At 35.3% G+C, this 25,045-nt stretch overlaps 1 protein-coding gene across 6 annotated transcripts in view; it reads right to left on the bottom strand.

Moving 5' to 3' along the window:
* The window catches only part of DACH1 (dachshund family transcription factor 1), a 352,221-nt gene that overhangs the window by 164,661 nt on the left and 162,515 nt on the right, over positions 1-25,045 (bottom strand). For all 6 annotated transcript variants that reach the window (XM_090130981.1, XM_090130994.1, XM_090130988.1 and 3 more), the window contains exon 3: positions 177-338. In XM_090130981.1, the coding sequence (XP_089987107.1) occupies positions 177-338 (162 nt within the window). The remainder of the gene's footprint in view (positions 1-176; positions 339-25,045) is intronic.

Raw genomic sequence — 25,045 nt, 5'->3', positions numbered from 1 at the left:
TGAACGCAGGTGTAAAGGTCATACACAAAACAAAACAAAACAAAACAAAAAAAGGAAAACTAATATGCAACACTTTACACCAAATCAAGATTTCAGAAGGAAGGCCAGGAGGATCACCATTTTAATAAAATTCTTGACTGTTATGTATAAATAATAATGCTGTATCTGAGACTTACCAACACTTGAATTCAGATCTCCATTTTCAGAGTCTGCTCCATGCTGGTTATTATTTGCATGGTAGTTGGACATAGCTTCCAATTTAATTTTTTTCACTTTCATTGCTTCTGCTATGGCAGCATTGGTGGCAGCTGCTGCTGCTGCAGCTGCTGCTGTCAAGCCTGCAAAGAAGTATGAATAACATTTAATACACATGATTCTATGATTCTTCATTATTGTAGGGATTAAGACTGCTACTTTTCCTTCACGCTGCCTATACAGCGAACAGAGAATACTGCAGAGTGTTCACCATTCCACTCGTTTCATTTGAAGGTTATCAATTTTTTTCAAATCAAATGCTACACATCCTATTTAGAGAGCTACTTCTAAACATACTGCATCCATCTGAATCTTTACTTGGTGTTCAGAAACTGCAGTTAGAGTACAGTCAAAACTTACTGTATCTATAAATATATGCTCTCAGAAATTAAATTTAGCCTGTAAATGGTCTGATTAAGAAGAGGTGAACATCCACAAAACTGTACCTAGAAAAAAACCTTTTAGATGCAAAGTGCTTTTACCGTGTTAAATAGAGAAGAAAACACAAGTCTAGAATTCATATTTATGAATAATAGATGAAAAATATAGGCATTTATTTCCTATTTCCCACATAACATCTAGAAGATGTGGGCCCTAATAAGAAGCATTTTTAGAAGAAAGGTTAGTTAAGCAGAACCTTGGTAGAACTTTGGTAGAATCTTGGTAGAAATATGCTTTCCAAAAACTTCAAGGCATTATGTCATTTATCAACAAGAATGCAATCTCTTAAACCAATTTAATCCCAAACCTAAAGCCACCATCAGGTACTTCAAGTGCTTTTCCTACCAAACCACATTTCTGCCATCCACCCATACACAAGAATGTTTTGCAAAAATGAGAGAAGTCTTCTCTGTCTAAAGCAATTAACAGAACATTTCCAGTAATGCCTTCACAACTAAAAACAAGCTACTGTTTTTATGCAATGTTGTAATTTTTTTGCTTTCTTCCTTGAGGCAGAATAATTTGTCTGCTGTCTCCAGTCAGTGCTGCTTCTCACTCCCATCACTTTGCCGGAGCCTGGATGATGATGGAGAGTAGTCAGTGTCAAAACTTCACAAGAGCTATGCAGGAAAAGATCTCCACTTTCTGCTTATCCTGCATGATTAAGCAAGGAAGTAGAGATGAAAATTAAAGAAAATTAAACGTAAGATATTAAAGAGAAGGCACTCCACAACGTAAGTTTTATGCAGTAAAGCTACCAACCTATACCTCAACCTGTGATGTCACACGAGTAGCAGACCCTCAGACATTCTGAACCAAGATTCTTGCCCTGACAGGAGAGACAGCTTCAAAAATCTCACATTAATTAGTTTAAAGGCGTCTGCTTCTCTGTTTTTCAGCTAGCCTGAGAGGTGTGAAGTGTGTTACATATCTCAAGAGAAATTAACTCCATTACTTAATACTGGGCCTAGGCTTCCGCTCATCATAGGAAGAGTGCACTTTAGACAGAAAGACCCAATAAGCAAATAATCCCAGGTTGGTGAGCTAAATATTTCTATCATTACTGCCACCCAGACCCTCCTGTTGTCTCTTTTGCCTTCTTAAATGAAAAATGAGTTCACTATTCCCATGTTTTCAGCTAGCAATGGGGAGAGAAAGAAGGACATCCAACAGGAAGAAAGCAGAAGGTGAACAGACCTTCAGAGAATCTCCACCACCATGGAGAAAACAATGAGGTGGCATAAACAGTACCTTTTAATATATGATGTCTTAACTCAAGGTCGCTTTCCCTAATTTCCCTGCATGATTGCATAAGCATTAGCAAACAACTCCAGTCTCATAAACAGACTTCCAACACCTTCAAGTGCAATAAGAATTACCAAGTATGTGATAATTACATTCTGCACAGGCAGATCAATATTATTTAGAAAACTGCTATTTCAGGGAGAAGTACTAAAGTAAAACAAAAAATAAAAAATAATTAAAAAAAAAAATCAGAAGGTGGATAAACTTGAGGGTTTCATTTTATTTTAGTTTCTGCTTCCATTACAAAATGTGCATGTTCTGATCTTTAAGAAGATATTGACAATGACATGGATTACTTCCAATGATATTTTTATCTCAGAGGAAGGATATGAAGTTATACATTATACAGATTTGGTTGCAGTCCCTAAATTAGGCCACCAAGAAAGGGATAGTGCACCTCCGAACCTGGGTTTGCATCCTGTGTTCATTAAACAATACAATATCCTATACTTCCTTTTTTTCTATATACACCACTCACAAGCTAAAACTAGCATATTTAAAGAACAAACCTGTAGAGAAATATTCAAATATCAATATATACAACCAATAATTACAAGAGCAGGTCTCAAACTTTTGGTTATGACTGCACTTCAAGACCAATTTTTAAGTAATTCCAAGTATTAGTATAAACACCATATTAAACAGATAATCCAGTGGACTTGTGAGCTCATCTGGAAGAATAGTTTTTCACTGGGAAACATTATTTTTCCCACTGCAGAACTGGTAAAACACACACTCTCTTTTGCTATAAAATTTGCAAAAATGTATGCATTTATGCTTTCCTCTGAAGTAGGCCATAGTGTTTCTCTGTAGAGGAAACCTTAGCCTTTGGATATGGACTAGGAAAATAAAAAAGCTTAGATCTGTAATACAACTTTTTTCAAAACAGAGCTTGTAATAATAAATGATAATTTTAAAAAGTAAACTTTTAATTTTATTCCTACTCTCATACACCTGCATAAGTAATTGAAATGATTGTTTTGCCACACAGCAATTAATTTAAACTGTAAGAATCTGGAATGTGTCTCTCATACAAGCACAACTGGGGGTGGGAAAGGGATTGAGTATGGAATAATCCAAAGAAATGTAGATTAATCATGGTCATTCTACTCTACAACAGTTTTGCCTTACTGATAATTTTTTGCTATCATTCCACTGCCATAATACAGCAAATGGCAAGGAAGGTCCAAGCCAGTCACCAGAGCCCCTGGCATTACAATCAAAAGTGCACTGTAGAATGAAACAGAGCAAAAATTTCTTGCTAGCACATTGCCCTACCTGTCTCACCAGAAGAGGCCACCGTATATACTACAAATAGAAGAGATTAATACAATCCTATGTAAAATCTGCATGTATATTTTAAAATTATAAACTTTAAAGTTCATGTGTGCTTGGGTAAATACTTGCAATTCTTTCTTAAACTGGTTGTTTGAAAAAGCCCTTTGACCGAAACATTAATTAGTATCACTTTTCTCTTACAGCAAGTAGCCACAGAATTTCCAAGGTGTATATTTTTCCTTACAGAAATTTTCTCATCAATACGAGGTAAGTCATCTATAAAGGCAACTGAAATGGAAGACAGAATAAGAATCACACTGAACAGCCACTTGGTTACTTTTTTATTCTTTAGAAAAATTTATCTGGACAGTTAAAAAGTGTCCAGGCCAAAATATTCAATGGATTAAAGTCAAGGCTGGCTGTCATTAATATTCTGAAATTGATAAGTTGTTTATGTCTGGCATTCTTCCTGCTGATTATGCAGTGAGACAGGCAGCTTTATAAATATCTCATCACTCCATAGACACACAACTTTCATCGACAGTGCTCATGCACAGCTATTAGCAATATGAATCTAACCATTACAAGAGGAAAGAAAATAGAACATGTGGCATTAATACGCAGTCCTGGTTCCTAACCATCTGATAGGCAGATGGTGTAAAGCGGATTCTCCAGCTGAAATGAAGGGGCACATCATTTAAAACCTTGTTTGCATTCTAACTGATATCAGTGCCATATTGATATACATGATACATCATGGCAGTATTTGAACAATCTAGTTTGTTTCAGTCATAAATGTTTACAGCCTTGTTTTTTATCTTTAAAAGCATGTTCTGAAGAGCGTATTTTTAATTTATGAAACCTATTGTTTACTTCTGTTGAACCAGAAGATTAGCAAAGAGCAAGAATATTAAATTACCACAACCACAGCAGTATAACTAAGATGGATGAATAAAGTATGTTTTTTTCAATAAAAGATGTTAGTAAAGGAATTAAAAAATTAGCCTAGGCATTTTATGCATTAAATACATTTATTCATTTAAACCTTACAGCTTTTTTCCCATGTGACATACTTAGAACTTTAATGCTTTATAAAGCTATTCATTTAAATCTCTTATTGCATGCAATTAATCTTGTCCAACAATTTAATTCAAAATGCAAAACATCAGAAAGCAAAGTTCAATTCAGCATCATGGTTCTGAAGTAATCTGAGTACTGCTGACAGTTCCTATAGACTCATCAGCAAAAGTCTGCTCAAGGTGTCTTGTAGGAACCGCATGAATTTGAATTACAACTCAATTGAAAGCTCTCCAAGCCTTAGTAGGAACTCAAGAACAAGAAGCAGAACACCGAAAGTGTGAATGATCCTTTTCTACAAAGACCTTCCTCTTCTGTCACTAGATTATTTTGGCCTGTTGGGTGTGTTTGTTAATTATGTTAATAAAGTTGCAGCCTGCTGCCTCTGCCAAATATAATCATAAGCATTCCCTGCCAAGTTCTGGTTTAATTTACACCCATGCAACTCTAGTGAAGACAGAATTTTGTGGGTGAGAATGAGACCAGAAGTATGCCCAGTATGCATGGTCTATAACGCTGAAAAATGAGTGAATGAAACACAATGACAAAACACATAACATCTTCAGGATAAAAAAAAATGAAGTGTTTTAAAAGCAAAATGCCCAAGAAAGCTGTCATATACAATGGCAGATTTTCAAAAAGTGTACAAAGTACTGTTGGAGACACACAACTTCCAGCAAGTACTATTCCCTGCCTTTAGAGATTGCCCTTAACACTTACAATTCTTATGGCATGATGATATTACACCTCATCCTATTTGTGAAAGAAAAATATAAAATAAAGTATGAGCATACTTCTCAGGCTCAAGTATGTCTCAACATTCACAGTTTGATTTTTATCCCTAAATCTGGTCTGCAGACAAACTACAAAAATATTTCAGTCACTGATTTTACTTAACTTTTAACTTTCTTCATACTATTTCTAATAGTAATTGGCATTCCTAATAATCATTCCTAGTAATTATTAACTTCCTCAATATAAATTCTTCTTTCCTCTACATATACCATATTTATACATGCTTATGGGTACATAAAAAAAATCCAATAATAAATGTATGTATTTTCACAACCTCTTTCTTTAGGACATTGATACTATTTTCATGATTCCTCATCTTTTCATCATACAACAGATACAAAATAAAAAAGATGACAGTCAGCAATCTGTTACATTTAATTTAATTTATTTGCTCGAAAGTTCATTCAACATAAACATTTAATTCGCTGCATGAGAGGAGATCCAAACTGCATCTAAATTCTCAAAGAAATCCTTTCATTATTTTGCACTAATGCTCAATCTTTCTTCTTACAGTTAATTTCAGTGGCACACACATGAAAATAATTTATGCATTTTCTTGATTTAATTCCAGATTTCGTACTGAAGTTCTTGCTTGGACAAAAATCTTACTATGATCTGAAACACTCTTCTTGAGAAATAAATGCAGCGTTACTCCCGAAGACTTGACGCTGATCACTGCAGATTGTTACAATGGTTTCATGGGTTTCTGCGGTTCAGACATAAGTTTCTGGTAGCCTATACACTGCCACCAAGTTATTTCAAATGAAATAAGATCCAACCTCAGTCTCTGATCTAATGGGTGTTTTATAGTGTGATACATAAAACAAGAATGGGAAAGCAATCTGCAGGAGAATAAAGGTCTGATTACATAGATTGTCGAGTGGGGAACTTCACACTGTACTATAATGTTCTGCTAAAATATACCAAGTTTCATTAGTAGAGTCCTTTATGTATAAAGAACTGGTATCTAACAGTCAATCAGAAGATTTATTTTTCTTAATTCTACTGGACTGATTCTATACAACAATACTAGCATACCCCAAAGTAGTCATTCCCTTTTATTTTGGGATAACCACAAAATCCTTGTCTTGGATTTTCCTTGGCCTTTCTAGTTATTTTTTTTGTTTTTTTTCTTCCTGCTCAGCTTGATGGTTCAGCATAAACTGCTCATACAGATTATTTCTGAATATTCTTAAAATGGATATTAATAAAAGAATCATGTAAATAAATAAAGGTGGAATAACTAATTGCACTTCAAATATTTTTAAAGAAGAAATACTTAGAAAAATTCAACCATGTGATACAAGTTCGACTAGTGAAACTAAAATGGTGAACTAAAATGAAATTGCCAATCTTGCACTGGTACAAAACCAGTGTTTCTGAATCTCAAACCATCTGTTGTTCATCAGAACTAATCAGACCTTTTTCCTGTAACTACTCCTAAATTGCAATATGATTTTTTTTTTTTTTTTTTTTTTTTTTTTTTTTGTCTGGGTATTGCATTTAAAATAAACAAGCAAAAGAGCTAAATTTCCACAGCAACTTCCAAATCTAAAAAACTTTTTACATATAATGCATCCCTGCAATGACTAACACAGTTGCAGGAATAAACCATGGACCTAGAAAGAAGCAGTGTACTTTTGATCTGTTTTGCTGAAAGCAAAGAAAACACTGAGATTTCACTTCAGAGAACTACTGGCAGGTTCAGAAATGGTGAAAAAGAAAAAAAAAAGAAAAAAGAAAAGCAAATGATTTTATTGCTGATAGCTGCCATCTATGGGACTGATGGATATATATCCCATGAAGATATTCTTTATTGTGAATTTATTTCTTTGTAATGAGGAGTAAAAAGTATAATCTTAACGTGTATTTCAAATAACATGACAAATCTGTGATTGTTTGATTGGTTCGATGCAATTATGGCAGAATAAACAATGCACTCTGCATAAATGCCTTGCTATAATATATTTTTCAGCAACAGTTTAAAATACTACTGGAATGCATACAGCTTCACAACAGTACAATTAAGAGGGAACATTCTTTCTTAAAAAACAGTCATCTTTTCAAAAGCAATGGATTCTCAGTTCTCATTCAGCCTATTGCATTATTCATTTCATGTGCAACCTCACGCTGGACCATAAATTGTTACTTTATCTAATCAAAGGCGACTTAACTCCACAGAAGGTCAAAGGTTTAATTTTGTGAAGTATTATCTTACGCTATGAGTTTAACCGAAAAATAGAAGAAGAAAAACAGCCAAGAAACTGGTAATAAATGAACCTTTATTGCCTCAGGCATTGGCCTAGTTAATAAACTTTCATTGAAGGTTTCTTTCAACTGTTATGGACAATGAGGTAAAAAAAAATCTTAAATTACAGCCATGTGTGACTTTTAAAGCAGGCATTCTTTTTTATCTCAACCTCCCTAGCTTAGGAAAAGACAAAGAGATTGTCTTCAATTTCTTAACCAAAAATGTATGCTTCTAAACAGATGAAAAAGTGCAGATCAAGCCTTTTTAAAAGCAGAGGTCAGCTTTGAACAGTATAAAAAATACTTTTACTTACGTGTCAAATCTTGATCCACAATCTCTTTAATGGAATAGTATGCAATCCAAAAACATAAAAAATGAGGTATGTGTGAAAGGAAAATATATATACTAACAATATATTATGCTAACAATGATGCCCAGTTCCTAATAGACTTTCTGTTTTACATTTGCATTGCTAGAGTGTAATAATGGCTCTTGTTTAATAGAATGACTTATTATGGGAACAACTTCCCTGCACCTTTTGCAAACAGAAGTTCCTTTATTCTTTTTGTGTGTATTATCTCATTTTCTCACAACTCTGTTCCCTCTGTTACAAGAAATTAAAAGGTTTAACATAATGACAGTTACTGATAGTTATTGGTGTTCCATTAATTTCCCTGATTAGCATTCTTAGATTTGACTAACTGCAATGTCTTTTATTGACACATTCTTTGAGTCTTGTTTAGAGAAACGCATTTCATTATAAGGTCAAAAATAGAATAAGAAAATCAGTAGAACTTAATAAAGCCTTGGTCTTCAGCCTAATTTATAACTAGATGGACACAATTAATTAATTGCAACACTGCTACAATTCAAAAATACCAAAAGGACGTGTTCATGCCTGTAACAGCAGTAATGTAGCTAAGTACTCATAATCTTTCAACCAGCAGGAGCTTTTGTAGTTTTTTTTTATAAACCTAATCCACAGCTTGACGCAGATCCTGGGGTAATGGCACACAGTTCTTTGATTAAACTAATATCTGAACACTGTCAAAGAAGCCCGATGGCCCAATGGAAGTCTCCCTACAACTTCAGAGCTCAACCATGCAGACAGAACTGCCATATTCATTCCTACAAACTAATTGTTGTACAAACACCTGATATTTTGTGTGAAATATATCTTATTTCACTATGCACTATATCTTACTACTTCTTGAAGATATTTTAAAGAAAGCTTATACAGGATTATTTATTAACAATGTAAAAATATGCTATATAAATAAATACCCAAAGTTTAAATATTTTTGAAGAATATTTCTCACTCTATCTTGTCAAGCTTAGATTTAAATTAGCATATTTCCCCTCCCCCCAAAAAAACATCAAAACAACTCTTTGTATTACAATATACAAAGCTGTATATTGTTGTCTTACGCTATATACAATATACAAAGCTGACAAATTCTGTAACATTCTATTGGTTGCTGTTTATATCCATATTTGCAAGTATAAAAACCATTATAATGTCAGAGGCCAATATAGGAAAAGATTCCAGAAATGTACCAGTTATTTTGAGACCTATTGTGTCACTGTTTTAGTGCACAAAGCTGGGTGAGAGAATGTTCGTGTTTCAAAACGTAAAGAATTCACCTGCAAGGATCGGGGCAGTCCTATCTCCTCCACCACCTTCAAGATCTGCACGGTGGCTATGGGGCTGTTTCTTTTTCATTCTTTTTTTTTCCTTGTTTCTTTTTTTTTAAAGTTTTGTCAGATCCATTATACATTATGCTGCGCCAGAGGCAAGGCATAGGGCTAAATGTACTATTACAGAACACTGATAGCAGACTATTGTACTGTGATGCAGAACTGTGATACTGTACAAAGTAGCCGTGATAATGACTTACAGGGAATGCTGTGTAGTCCTGCTTTCAGATTAAAAGGCAGTAAATTCTTACAGACAGCCCTCTCTCACTTCCATGCTCTACTTGTTGCACCAGGTAACAGAACACTAAATTTCACGGATTCACACCAATCTCTGGGGTGTGCACTCTTCTTTTTGCATCTTGAGTGCAGATCAAACACTAGTCAAATCACAGACTTTGGACATTTGGAAGCACACGTATCTCTTTTCATGCCATGACAGTGGGATGGTGCTCATGTATCTTCACAAAGTGAAACCATGGCCACGTTATGACTTGGTAGCAATTACTCTCTTACTCATGGTGTGACATCTCTGAAAAAAATCATTTTATAATGAATTTTTATCTCATATTCAAAAAGCAAACATTTGAAGACCCTTGTGGTGTTAAAGGGGAAAATATGCTATTTATTATGCACACATAATCACTATATTTGGTTAAAATACAGAAACAAACGTGCTAACTTCTCTACAGTATGTACTATATTGATGGAATTGATGCAATATTAAGAAAAACTGCAGCCTTTAGCAAACTTAGATTTATATAATTGATTGTATGTGCTCCCAAAAGGCATAATCTTTGAAATCAACAGCTGAACAGCACAGTTTTCTACCTCAGTATGGACTAATATTCAAGACTCAACACAGCTTAACAAGATGCAGGTATGCAACTTAACAAGATCATCTTTGGCCCAAGAAATCTTCGTCATATCATGTGTGAATGAGAAATTATATGTGTATCACTAGCTGTACTTTGTAAAATACTAAATTTTATGTTACCAAGCTCCTCTTAAATTGGTGGCATTAATCAATAGTCAAAATATGATAAGAGTATTCCACATATTCCTCACTTTGTAGGTAGAACTATATTGTAATTCACAGCAGTTAATTTAATTAATCTTTTCTTCAGGCATTAATGAACAGGCTGTCAATAGATGAGGGTTTTCCCCAAATCTATCTGTTACTGGAAATTTCTCCATCTTGTCAGCATTTGCAGAAGAGAGGGATGGGATATGTGTTCTGTAATTTCTCATTACTCTAGGTTATGACCTTCTTATCGTTTCTAAATTCTATGTTTTACAATTCTCTGACACTGAGATTGGCAAAATGGACTGCAAACTTAGCACAAAGTGAGTAATAAAAATAATTGACAAAAATTTAATCAGTATCTAGATAATAACTCACTTTTTTTTTTTTTTCCCCAGCCACAATCTAACTTCAGCCAACAGTAAGATATCAATATTTAACAATTAAAGCATCAACACCCTGATGGAGAGCATGTCTTAATCTTCTTAAATAAAAACATACATAGTATGCTCCTGTTAGTGTTTATTTGGGGGGGATTTTTGAGACACTACGAGTTCTCAAAACCCTAATTAGAAAATTTTCTCTAAGGAACACCTGGAAAATAGGACAGGAACATTATTATTACACTGTGTTAGAAATCTGACCATGCACATTCTAATTTTTTGATAGTGATGTTTATTTAAAATCACTTTGGAAATCACACAGGTAGGTAAGATGGCAAGTATACTGTGTTGCTTGTAGTTTATAGAATTTCTCACCACGCAACCCAAATGCCTTGGTAGCCACTTCCTAAAGTGGCGTGAAGAACATACTAGCTGTGAAATATAACAAGGGGACTGCTAAAGTACACAACAGTAAATTTTTTGGCATGCATAAGTCTAAGAGAAAATGAGGGAAAATAACTGAGTTTGTGATAATTCCCTATGATGAATTTCCGAGTTTCTTTACAACTGAATTCTTAATTGGCAGTTAAGCATGTTAAAAAACATGCTCAGTTTTGGAAGCAAAGGAATTACTTTTTTAAAGGACAAAGACATATTGCTAAAATTAATTTTCTGATACGGCGTGCACAAAACTAAGGGGATATATATTATTTTTTGGCCAGTGATTAGAGAAATGTCCACTACTAGCATTCTTTCAGTTTATTCTCGTCTTTAATTGGGCATATTTATCATGTGTTAGATTTCTTTGCCAAGCTTGAAAAGGAGTATTTGCTCCAACTATCAAAAAGACTTTCAATGGCAATAACAGGCCACAAAAGAGCCATGTTTTATCTAAGCTGTATGCTAACCAGTGGGTGCTATGTAGAGAGGTTTCACATAATAAAAGCAGATGAATCAGCATGATTCTGTCCTTGCAGCAACAATATTTAATAAAGATGACATATTATCTATTGTAGACATTTATGTATGCAGCATGTAGTATCATGATCAAATCTGAAAAGTGTACATAAATTTTTCTTTGCTCTTTTCTCTCTTTGCTGTTGACACCTTGCCCTTCTCCACCATACAAAATACATTTCAAAAATGGCAATATAATACTGTCTCTATCACCAGCTTTTTGAAGGAAAATATTTACAAGTAGCTTTTTTCTATTCTTATGTGTTCGTCATAAGAAAGCTTGCACTTCAGGAAATCCTTAGTGGCATTTAGTGCTATCTTATACTTTCTTTGGAAACTCTTACTTTTAGATATAAGTGATTGATATTCCTCATATGTAAGTGTATGAAATACAGAATGAGTTACAAAATTATTTCAGAGCACCAAAGAAACAGACTGTCTCTGATGGTGATGATATACTGGAATATTGAATGGTTTAATATTTCCAGTCTCCTAAGTGAGCTGTTTGTTGTATTGATTTTATCAACATCTGTACTCCAAACTATCAGAAATATTAACTTTATTAACAGGACCAATTTTCATTTCTTTAATCCAGCTGTTGCATCAGCTCACCTCAATATCTTACCCTTTTAGCAAACTGCTAAAATAAAATTGAACTTCAATTCAATGAAAGCTCCTACCTCTGTGCTCTCTCTCTCCAAATTGGTTCTTCATTAGCATTGAGTGTTTCACACAAGTGTTAACAGAAATAATAATAGGTGTAGAATGCCAACTGATCAAAACACTTCACCATTTATTTACTTTCTTTTTCACATCCTGTGCATTCTTATGAAAGACCCAGATGCAAAATTATGGAAGATATTTTTGCTAGCAGTAGGATTGGGCTTTTTGACAGATTTCATAAACAGTTATTTTGGCAGCTTTAGAGATGCCCCTAGGTCAGTTGTTTGGTTGGACAGCTGATGGCTTGTCTGGTTCTCCTGACTGCCATTTTCTTATGATTTATCTTCAGTTAGTTGTAAATTAAATACAAGGAGATCATTGCCCCCACACCCACAAGACCACAGCTTATCCATGTAAACCAAGAATTCCTTCCAAAGAAATCCTTATTGGGTATCAAGAAGAATCTGAAAGGTTACACTGAAATAAAATACCTGAATAATATCTGTACTGGTTTTGAAGCAGATCCCCTCTTTAAATAAGAATGTGATTGTTCCAACTAAAGACAGAAGAAAAAATTAGAGACTCCTGAATTTTATTCTGATTTTACCAAAAGGTACTGGATCGCTTACACAGGGTTTCCTAAAATAAATCAGCTAACATTTGCACAAAGCTATAAAGGGAAAAGTGCCAAGCATATACTAATATTGTTATCAGCCCCGTTTCAAAAACTATAAAGTCAAACAACTGCACAAAATGCATATCAAACTTGTCTATGGGAGAACACAAGGATAATACGAATTAAAAATACATATAAATGCTGCTCCAAAACAAATGCCTCCTACTTTATGATGTTGGCTGATGATGTCAGAGGTGGATGTTGGTGGTATGCTAGTAGAGGTTGAACCATCCCACCAATATTCTGTCACATCTTCTTGCCACATGACAAATGGCAGCAGAGGGGCAATCTGACAAAACTGTGCTTGACAAAGAAGTGTGCATGAAGGAAAAGTGTTGTATTCCTCCATGCAGAAAAATTGTACCCACTGACATTCATCGACACTTGCTAAATGTTTCTAAAATGTTTCTGGAGACCAAACAGTGGATGTGAACACAGTGAGGTGGTGCGTGGTACATTTCTGTGGTCGTGACCATGACATGAAAGACAAGTAATGCTCTGAATGGTCATGCACAATTCTCTCGCTGTGAAATGAAGAGACTCTTGATCAGCTTATCCACACAAATCAATGGATTATGACCAGGGAACTATGTAATGAGCTAAATATTGGCTTCAATGTGTTGGAAATGATGTTGGCAAACATTAGAATATCAAAAGTTTATGCCAGGTGAGTCCCACAAATGCCCACACAGGAACAGAAAGAATATCATACACACGTCTGTCAGAACCTATCGATCCAATACAAGGCTGAAGGTGCCAGCTTCCTGAATTGCATCATTACCAGTTACAAGATGAGGCATTACCACTACATGCTGGAGTTCAAGCAGCAGTCCATGGAATGGTGACATATGAATTCTCCATCAAAGAAAAAGTTCAAGACGCAGCCCTCAATATGTCAGTTATGTGCACTGTGTTTGGGGACAGGAAAGAGATGATTCTGGAACCTGGACAAACCATCAACTCTGACTAAAACATCATGACTCTGACTAAGCTAAACTTAGTCAGACTTCCAGAGTCAGGCCATCAAAGGTGACAGCCTTTCTCCTGCAACACAATACCGGGTGCCATACTAGTTTGAAGACTGAAGTATATTGCCAATCTTGGCTGAGTAACCTACAACACTCACTGTATAGTCCAGATGTGGAGTCTTCTGACTTGCATCTGTTCAGGAAGGTGGACTGTACAGGCAGCATTTTCTTAGCAATGATGCCATCACAGCTGCCTGAAATAGTGAGTTACCTCAGCTGGTACAGATGTTTACAAGCACAGCATGCAGGTTCTTGTTCATGACTGATAAAAAATGTATAGCTAATGGTGGTTGACTATGTTAAAAAAATAGTGTTTTGTAGCTGAGAATTTGTTTTATCAAGCAATGCTATGTTCTTTGTAACTATTGTAGTTTCCATGGAAATAAATAGGATGCATTACTTTCAGGGCAACTTGTGTACTTCTAATTTAATAGTACAAAAAAAGACATCAGACATTTTAAAAATGTTCTGAAGAGAGGAACAATGTGATTAAGATGTCCCTGCCTATGGCAGGAGGATTGGAACTAGATGATCTTAAAGGTCCCTTCCATCCCAAACCATTCTATGATCCTTTTATTCTGTAATTACTGAACGAGTTGCCCAAAGAAGTGGTGGTTGCCCCCTCCCTGGAGGAGTTCTAGTCAAGGCTGGATGTGGCTCTGAACAACCTGGTCTACTGGGAGGTGTTAAGTAAAATTAATAATAAAAAAAAGATCTGCATGCAGAATAAGATGAAAAAATGTCCAATATCTACACTGGTAAAAAGAGTGCATTTTTACCAATATTCAAACTTCATACTTTTGAAGGAGGGTTTTAGGATATTTTATTTTTCTACCGATTTGCATTAAAAATAGAAGGGTCTTCAAAACCAATCAATTCTAGTAAGTGTGTAACTAGTGTATTTATATTTACTGTCATGGAGGAATGCTTCTGTGTAGCTCTGCAAATTAATAGAAATACAATGCAGGAGACAGAGATATTTGAATTTGTAGTTAGGAAGCTGCTGGCATTATGCATTACAGTGTAAGTGGGTCAGGACAAACACTTAACATTCAAATTTAAATATAATATTGTGTAACACAAGAAGATCTATAGAGTCATAATGTCTGAATATATTAGGTATGATGATAATATTTCTATTGATTTCAGTCTGTTAAAATAATGAAACTAGATTACGCAAATCAATTCTTGGAATACAACACAAAAGCATGTATTATTTGCTTTACACTTTCAAAATACAATTTTCAAGTGAGATTGACTGCAACTGTTTTAGACTGTAGCTAAAAACAAGCACTAATTTTCTCTAAGTGTGCCTAAAAAAATCATATCGTATTTTTCCTGCTCTCTTACGGTTGTCAAGCTTAACAGTCTTTAAACTACCTTACAAACAGCTTTCTAACATGATTAATTATTTAAGACTCTAGCTCTTACATCATTACATCTGCAGGAGAGGAGGCGTTTAGATAGCAGGATCTACCATTAAGGACAATTAGATAGTGGTCTGTTTCCTTTCACTCACAAGGTAAACTAAGAAAACACAGTAAAACAGTCAAGAACACAGTTTCTGGTAATGTCTTCATAGTTATATCTAAATAAATATTTCAAAGTATAACAAAAGCTAAGACATTGGTTTTTCAGGCTGTCAGGCACGGTATTTTTATTTCCAGAGAAAAAAGTGTGCTCTTCTGTGTTTTTAGAATTATTTCTGCTTCAGATGGGAATCAGACTATAATCTTGAAATTACACTGCTATAACATTTCAAAGATTAATTTTGTCCACTATCATTGTTCCAGTCATTAAAATACAACATTTCTGAGAACATATGTTACAAAATGAGTGGTGATCCAGGACACGGAGTGCAATCAAATCTGCAAAGCACAAAGCCTGTATTCAAAACGGAACTGTGAAGTAAAGACAAATTTGTACTGTGAATACAATAAAAACTGCAAATCAGTTCTTTAAAAACAGAAGACAACAGTCTGAGCCAAGAGCTGCAGGCATAACTTCCTAACTGGCTGTACAGAATGCTACAGATTTCCATACTGGCATAGCAACTTAAAGACCTGCAATGGAGATTCACACTCCACTGTTGTTACCAGTAGGTAATTATACAACAGTATTTCTAATGATAGAGTCCCAAAGCAATGCTTCTTCTCTTCCCAGTGGAAAATATCTTTTGAAGGAAAGAGTGGCTGTGGGATTCAATAGGAGGGAAAACACATACCATAAAATATAATTAAAAATTGTGGAGGCTGCCTATGACAAGAATAACCATAAAAAACAGATACAAACCAGCTGGTTGTTAACAACTTCTAAGTTATAAAAATCTTAAACCTGCTGTAAAGCACTCAATTCGATTTACATAACCACAGAGCTGACATTCCTTTTAGGCTTCTCTGCTGGGGCTTATTTTGACATGTTTTAAGGCAGCATAAAAAGCAACTGTGAAAAGAAGACATGTATCATCTTACATAAAAATTCATTCTAGTCTTAAGATCGGACTTACACACTTAATCCCAGTGATTTTATTGAAACTGGGAAGTATCTTCAATGGCCACTGGTAATTCAATTTTGTAACACTATTCCTTTGGTGCTCCTATTTTTGATAATGTTGATACCGTGTGTATACACACACACAAACAAACAAAACTACACAGAAGCTTAAGTTTCAGTACTAATGCTCAAAGGATTAGCTCTAGCAGCTCTAGCACTGCACATTTAGTCTCAGATTATGTTGCTCAAGACTGTGATCAGCCTTTGCTTAAAGAGAAAAGCATTCCTTAGGAATGTAATGATGCAGACAGCGTTTTACACAACTAACACAGTTTGCTGTAGGGAATTAAAATAAACAAAATAAAATAAAATCAATCTTACATTGAGTGAAGTTTTGATGTATAAGTGCTGGCAGCTTACATTGCCCAGAGCACAAGAATGAGTTTTGCCATTTAATAATTTGCTTGATTCACTGTGCTGCCTCATGCAGGGCATTTTATGCCTGATTTATGTTTAATCGAGTCACCTGCTTAATGTTAAGAAGGGTCACAGTTAGATAGAAGGGTTATGACCATACAGGGCTTTCAACATCTCCCAGTTCGACATAAGAAATGGGTGTAAGTGTTAGAGGTCAACCTTTTTCTTTTATTTTTATTTAATGTTCTCTATGGAATATTGCATAAAACATTAATGTACCACAAAACCAATTTGATTCCCTTTTGAAACACAGAAGGTAAATATGGATTAGGAGATTCAAAACAATGACAAAATAAAAGCAATATGTAATATTTAGAAGTCATCATCTAAATGTGAATTTCTTTTATGACTGTAAAGTACAGCCTTATACAAATATGATTATAACTTTTTCTTTTAATAGATATGCAATGCAATTAAATTTGATGTCTATGGAAAAAAAAATAAAGATTATAAAAACTTTCAGTATAATGTCAGGATTTATATTTCAGTGGAACACTCATCCTTTTAAAAGTATAAAACTGGACATGAAAATTACCAGCATCTTCCTTCTGACAATACTATGAAAAAATTAATTCATGGAATAATTTAATAAATCATATGAGATGTGGTCAACTACTACAGGTCAGAGAACTCAGACACATCTGGTATTTATAAATATTTCTGATTCTCTTACTATTACAGCATGCTGAAAATTAATGTGGACATAATGCATTTTGAGATTAAAGTCCTCCCATACAGCACTGAAAAATAACACAGTCATTGTGCCAAATAAGATATTTAAATTATTTTTTTAAGGCGGAAATACCACAACTAGCAACAGAAGATGGAATTCAGCACTTAACATTTTGGATAACTTCATTTAGTCAATGGTGATTTACGTTTAAACATTTAAAAAAAAAAAAAAGAACAACAGGACTTTTTTGTTTGCTGTTTTTGTTTTGGGAAGTGTGTATTTTTTAGATGAAGCACTCAAGAGTTATTTGCATCGTTGTATGAATATGTGCTAAAAGAATGTGGCAGTGACATGGTAGCTTTAGCAAATCACAGGGAGCAGGATAACTAGAATGGGACTATAGCAGAATTTTGAATTTGTCCTTGTTTACAGCACTAAAGGATTACTCTTGGAATAAAAGTAAAACTAGAGATCCTATTAGAGTTAACATCAAGAAATACCATGTATTTGCTTGTTTAAACAGCATCTAGAGCATTATCACATGGGACGACTTATCAGCTTTTTAAGTGTATTGAAAGTGATATACACATACATGACATACATCTAGTTACCAGAAACCACAGTAAAGTATTTTTTTCCTAATATCTAGTCTAAATCTACCCTCTTCCAGTTTAAAACCACTTCTCCTTGTCCTGTCACTCCATGCCCTTGTAAAAAGTCCCTCCTTAACATGTCATGCAAATGTTCAAAAAAGTTCTTTTTACAATACTCAAAACATATAAAGTGCTTCTTCAAACACTTGAAAGCGTATCAACTACTTCCACAGATTTATCTAATGGACAATATCAGACACAGTTCTGAATTCACACTTCTAAAATAATTTACCTACAGCTTCATCATCAAATTTATTATTAGCCTTCTAAGGTCTGCACTTTCAGTCCAAACTCTTCATTTAGGTTGCCTGAAGGGAGTGAAGACACACAGGCATCTCCAGAGGGTGATTCATGTGGCCTTACAGTGTAATGTATCACTCTCTAAAAATGTCTCTTTCCACTGGCTATGAAAGAAGATGACTTGCTAAGTTTTCAACATCTATACTTCAGATATTAACTTCTGGCAGATGATTCTCCTCCCTAAAATTTCTTAGGGGAAGCAAGTTTCTTCCCTTGGACTGTGAAAACATAGTGAAGATATTTACACCAGGATGCTTGAAGTTACTAAAGGATATAATGAATCCACTACTTTGGAATTCTAATTCTAGATACATATTTCCTATAAAGCTAATTTCATATTCATAAAGAATTACTGCACAATTGTTTAAAAATCCCATAAGCTTACATTATTAAAAAAAACTATTACTTTTTAAAAGTTAACATTTTAGACATTAGTATCTCAGCAAAATACACATCAAGAAGATATACTGTTTGCATTGCAATTTAAAAAATAAAGTTTCATTTCTGTTATACAGTCTTTTTCTTCCTCAATTTTCACTCTTTTACATTCTCTTTTTCCACACCATTCCTATTAATATTTCAAAAAATGAATTTTTTGCCTATTTAAACAAAGTTCATCAAAGCTAGCAAGCAGCAATAGGCACACAGACATAAGAAAATTGTCTGATGGCAATCATTATGCCATTGAAAAACCTCATGTCCTTAAATACTCCAGTGGCAGAACACACATGAAATTTTTCTGGAGCAATTCAAAACTATACAATCTTTTGCATAATATATTTTTAGCATTTTTTATAATGTATAATCACTAATACTGCCGTTAATCTAACTGCATGTTAATCTAACAAATTGCTGATTAGATGTCTTGTTTATTACCTCCAGCTTGTTTTATACCTCTAAGAGATACTGCTGGGCAAAACAGAATAAAACTCACTTTGAATTCTATTAGCTCTCTCATGTTCTACTAGTTTCTCTCAATACTTTGTGAGTCAATTTTTCCCTTGTTCCACTTCCTCTTAAAATTAAGTTAGAGAAACTGATTTCACAATATTGATGTTCACCTTTTAATCAAAAACTAGATTTAACATCAGTGCACATACTGCCAAAAAATACTGATCATCTAATTAACTGAGTCATGATAAAATCTCACCAGTATTAACTGGGTAATCAGTAGGATGACTGAAAGTATTCAGTGCTTGGTCCCACAAGTTATTGCCAAGTCTTGAAGGGTAGTCACAAAATCACACGATCACATAATGGTTAGGATTGGAAGGAACTTCTGGAGATCACCTGGCTACAGCAAGGACACTCAGAGCAGGGTGCCCAGAACCACGCACAGGTGGCACCTGAAGATCTCCAAGGAGGAAACTCCACAGCCTCTCCGGACAACTTGTGCCAGTGCTCTGTCACCCGCACAGAAGTGCTTCCTAGTGTTCAGGGGTAGCCTCCTGTGCCCACTGTCTCTTGTCCTGGCACTGGGTATCACTGAAAAGGGCCTGGCTCTGTCCTCTCTGTACCATGCCTTCAGGTATTTATACACATGGATAAGATCCCTGCTAAGCCTTCTCCTCTCCGGGCTGAAGAGTCCCAGTTCTCTCAGCCTTTCCTCATCGAGGGATGGTCCAGTGAATAAGCTGCAGAATACCACTTCAGCAAGTGTCCAAGCAACTTTCAGTTATTACAGAATCCAGCGAGTCACTGAAAGTGGCTGGCACGAAAAAATAAGAGAATGTGTGCTTTTTATTTCTGTACAGACAAACTTGGAAATATGAATTCATTAGAGCATACAGAGACTCTCAAACATGCTCAGAAAGATGTATTTCTGTTCAGTTGAATAAACTTAAAGGGATGATACTCAGCAGTGATTATGGGCCTATTTATTTCATTTAGTGGAGCGTAATACTGAGATGTCTGAATTAGCACGTTTGCATGGTACATGCACCACACAGAGGTATTAACTCAAGGACCAAAGCTCTTTTGCCATGTTATAACAGTGACTCATCCGGGTTGAAAATGACTAATCTCTTTTGTACTGTAAATGTGCTCTTAATTCCACCTTACAGAGGTCGTAGGCAGAAATGTAGGAATATCTAAAACCATTTCCAGCTCTGAAGAGAACTTAATAAAATCTATCAGCTTCCCCTATGCTGTTGGCGTGTAGGACAGACTGACACAGTGCTAACATATGTGCCCAGAGAGCTCTTTTCTCACCAACTCCCATTACTCAGCATATTCCACTTGAAAAAAGTAGAGGGTAGCAGCAAAACAGAAAGAGAGTTAGCAAGGAATACTGAATGCCCATTGGGCATAGTGGTGAGAATAACAGAAACTAGCTCTAAAAACATGCTGAAAATTGATATTAAGACAAAGGGAAAGCAAAATGATATTAAAAATATCCTTTTGGACCCCATATACTGAAAATAAGATTTCCACACTATGATAAAAGAGTGACTCTTCATTTTGTAGGTATTTTTTCAGCCATTTGATTTTGAAAAAAAAATTATTCTGAAATGTTCTTTTATTTATTTACTTATTTGGCAGTTGATTTAAAAAGCTTAGCTGGTGAGGTATCTACAAGATATTTCAATATATGAAAGAAATACACTGCAATACAAAATTATTACACTGTCTTAAAAAACTAAATGCTAGTAAACATCAAGAAGCTGAGAGAAAAAGGAAGGTAGGAATTAAAGTCTTTAGACATTTGGCAAAGTGGACATTATCACAAGCAAATGCAGTTAGAAAGAATAATGGGCAATACTAGCATTGGAAATCTCTTTTGATTTGCAACTTATCTATCCATAAATGCTCAGTTACTCATTTTTCCTTGAAAAAACATTACCTAATGGGATTCCCCCCAGATTTCCTAGATTAGTTAGATATGATGGGATAAAAATTTAATGGTTGGTCATCATCTTAAGAATAAGGAAAAATAATAAATTTGTTGAGCTCAGTGCATCAACATTAAAGAGTCTGCATGAAACTAATAATCTGTCCAAAAGTACATTAAAAAGCAAATGCAGTAGGTGAAATTAAACTGAGCTTTAATTTCGCTTTTTCTACATCTGTTAAAAAATACAACATTGTTAAGTGGAAGGAAATTTTAAAAGGGAAAAATAAAAGGAGCCTCAAAATCGCTCAGTTTTGAAAAATTGAATGAAGAGGTTTGTACATATTCTATTTAAAAGACAGAGAAATGGGCAAAAATTAGTGGCCTAATCAGAACTATCTGATGTAACGAAGAAGGATTATATCACACATCATCATACCAATATCTTTGCATACAGAAAATAAATGTCAAGTTACAAGCCGAAGTGAAAATATTTCACTTCTCCGAAAAAGATCCTGAGCTGCATATTACATAAAATAAAGTGACACTTAAATACAGAAATAAAGAGAGCAGAAACCATACCAAAGCAACAAATATAATGAAACAATTATACTGTAAACTCTGTTAGAAATAATCACTTTAACTGCGGGAACAACAGTACACAAAAAGTGAGATGGAGCTAAGCAGCGCATGAAATGTTAGCATTTAGTGACAGAAGATAAAATGAGGAGCCTTCTATTGGGAGCAGGCCTCAGATGGAACTGTGTTAAATGAATAACTACAATTAAGTCATGAATAATGCCAAAAGAATCAATGAAGCAGATTCAAATACAATTCCAAAAGACAGCTTTACCTTAGAAGTTATATAAACAGTACTGAATTATAAAGGGGAAAAAGAAGAAAAACAGAAAGATGGAAAGACAGAAAGACCGAAAGAAAAAGAAGAAGAAAAGAAAGAAAGGAAAGAAAGGAAAGAGGGAGGGAGAGAAGGGAGGGAGAGAAGGAAGGGAGAGAAGGGAGGGAGAGAAGGGAGGGAGAGAAGGGAGGGAGAGAAGAAGGAAGGAAGGAAGGAAGGAAGGAAGGAAGGAAGGAAGGAAGGAAGGAAGGAAGGAAGGAAGGAAGGAAGGAAGGAAGGAAGGAAGGAAGGAAGGAAGGAAGGAAGGAAGGAAGGAAGGAAGGAAGGAAGGAAGGAAGGAAGGAAGGAAAAGTCTAAAACTGTAAATCTGGAACTAGCAAAATTTCCACTACTCATTAAGAAACGTGTCTTGGATTGGATCAAGAATTTCATACCGTGATCCATCTACCAGTTTATTGGGGAGCTGACAGTATTGGTTGAAAATAGCACAAAGTTGAGATCCCAGACCCTCACTGAATCCTAACACATTTCTTCATACTGAGTAAGAGAACATCATAAAAAACCACTGTAATAATAATGCAAACACTACAGATATAATAAAGACTGCAACTAACAATTATAAAGTAATTTAAAAGCAAACTGTTTTTTTATTATGCATTATACAGATAAAAATCTGCTAGGGAAAAGAAAAAACAAAAGATGTGACTGATTATCCGTAACTTAAGACTGAGACGGTAATAGCTAAATGAGCATACTGGCATAACTGTTGGTTGTGTGATGTCTTTTTACATACACACAAAAATATATATATATTTGCCTCCATATGCATAAAATCACCTAATATTTCTTTGAATGTTCAAGTAGATATGAATATGTAAGTATCTCATGTTTGGACTGAGTGTTCCTTTTTGTGTAAAATGAACTGTACATACAGATAAGCATGTGTTTGTTTTTTTCTTCTTCATCACCAGAAAATTAACCTGAGGCCTCCAGAGCAGGAGGAAAAAAGAAAAGAAGAAAGGTAATGGCAGACCAAAAAGACATTTGAAGAATCAAGAACTTTCTCCAGGAGTAAAGAAATTAAAAAGAAGATAGCCTGCAAGAGATTTTAATGAGAAAGCTTCCATCTTTAACACCCACAGGACAAACTGTATACAGCTATTGAGCAAAAGGTGGATAAACTAAATTGTTTATACTTAAAACAGCATTTCTGTACAAGCATTTTAATTGCTTTCAGATGTTCTGAGATCTTAATAGTGATTAACTTCATTCAGAAGACATGAATAAGAGTTTGTGTCTCAAAAGCTTGTAAATTTTTGCCACCTCTGGCACTTAGTCCAATAAAATATAAAGCTTCCACAGAAATTTTGTCACCAGTTTATTTAAAATAAAATATAAATTCAGCAAGTGAAATTTTCATCCTTGAAAAAAAAAACAGTAATTTTACAGCTTGTCAGTAAAAAGTAATCTGTAATTCTTACAACAGTAAACCCAGCTTCTAAGTATACCAAGATTCAGAAATCCAAATGCTCTATGATTCGGCTCTACAACTGACTGCAACTCCATTTGCCTAAATGCCATTACATTGCCAGTCATACTGTTACTATGTCTCCATTTCTTATTATCAGTTTCCCATTCTGTTTCCACATAGACTTAGGTATTTCATCTACAACAGAAAGCTGAATGGGGTTAGAATGGAGGTTGCACCATTAACACCAAACTATTATTATTATGTAGGTCTCTTTGAAAGTAATACCTCCTATTTATCTCTATGGAAAATACAACAGCTACTAAGAGCACAAGAACACTATTTGATAGAACAAATTCTCAGCTACAGAACACTAATTTTTCAACACAGTCACCACTGTTAGTGGTGCAAGGTCTTGGTGGTGCAAGGTTGCAGCAACTTCCACTACCAATACACGCTGGGAGATGAAAGGATGAAAGGCTTGAAAGGATTCAGCACAGCCCTGCCGAAAAGGACCTGTAAGTCCTGGTGGATGGGAAGCTGTACATGAGCCAGCAATATGCCCTCACAGCCCAGAAAGCCAACCGTATCCTGGGCTGTATCAAAAGGAGCTTGGCCAGCAGGTCGAGGGAGGTGATCCTCTGCACTGGAGAGACCTCACATGGAGTACTGCATCCAGATGTGGAGTCTTCAGTACAGGAGAGACACAGACCTGTTGGAGTATGCCCAGAAGAGGGCCACAAAAATGATCCAAGGGATGGAACACCTCTCCTATGAGGACAGGCAGAGAGAGCTAGTCTGTTCAGCCTGGAGAAGAGAAGGGTGTGAGGTGACCTGACAGCGGCCTTTCAGTATCTGAAGGGGATCTATGGGACAGAAGGGACAGAATCTTTAGCAGGTTCTGTTGTGACAGGACATGGGGATATGGTTTCAAACTAAAAGAGAGAGATTTATGTTAGATAAGGAAAATGTCTTTTACAGTGAGAGTGGTGAATCACTGGAACTGGACTCCCAGAGACATGGTGGAAGCTCCATCCCTGTATACAATTCTGGCGGGATGGAGCTCTGTGTGACCTAATATAGCTGTAGACGTCCCTCTTCATTGGAGGGGAGTTGGACTAGATGACTTTTAAAGTTCCCTTCTTACTCTAAGAATTCTATGATTAGCTATGTATTTTCACCAGCTATGAATAACAGCTTGCATGCTACACATAAAAATCTCTGTGGCCATTCAGAATATGGCTTGTTTTCACATCACTGTCATCACTGCTGAAACATACCTTCCACTGCCTCACTTTGCTCATTTCCACTATCTGGTTTCTGGAAACATTCCACAGGTGTCAAGGAATATTAGTGGGTGCACTTTTCCTCATTCAGGAATTCACTGACACACCTTTGCTCATACACACTTCCATGTCAGAAGCCATTCTGTCAGACTGCCCCTCTGCTGCCATCTGTCACACAGCA

This window comes from Phasianus colchicus, chromosome 1, assembly GCF_987193195.1.
Source record: "Phasianus colchicus chromosome 1, bPhaCol1.hap1.1, whole genome shotgun sequence".
Taxonomy (NCBI): Eukaryota; Metazoa; Chordata; class Aves; order Galliformes; family Phasianidae; genus Phasianus; species Phasianus colchicus.
Note: the sequence above shows the minus strand (reverse complement) of the source record. Positions and strands in the feature narration are given on the sequence as shown.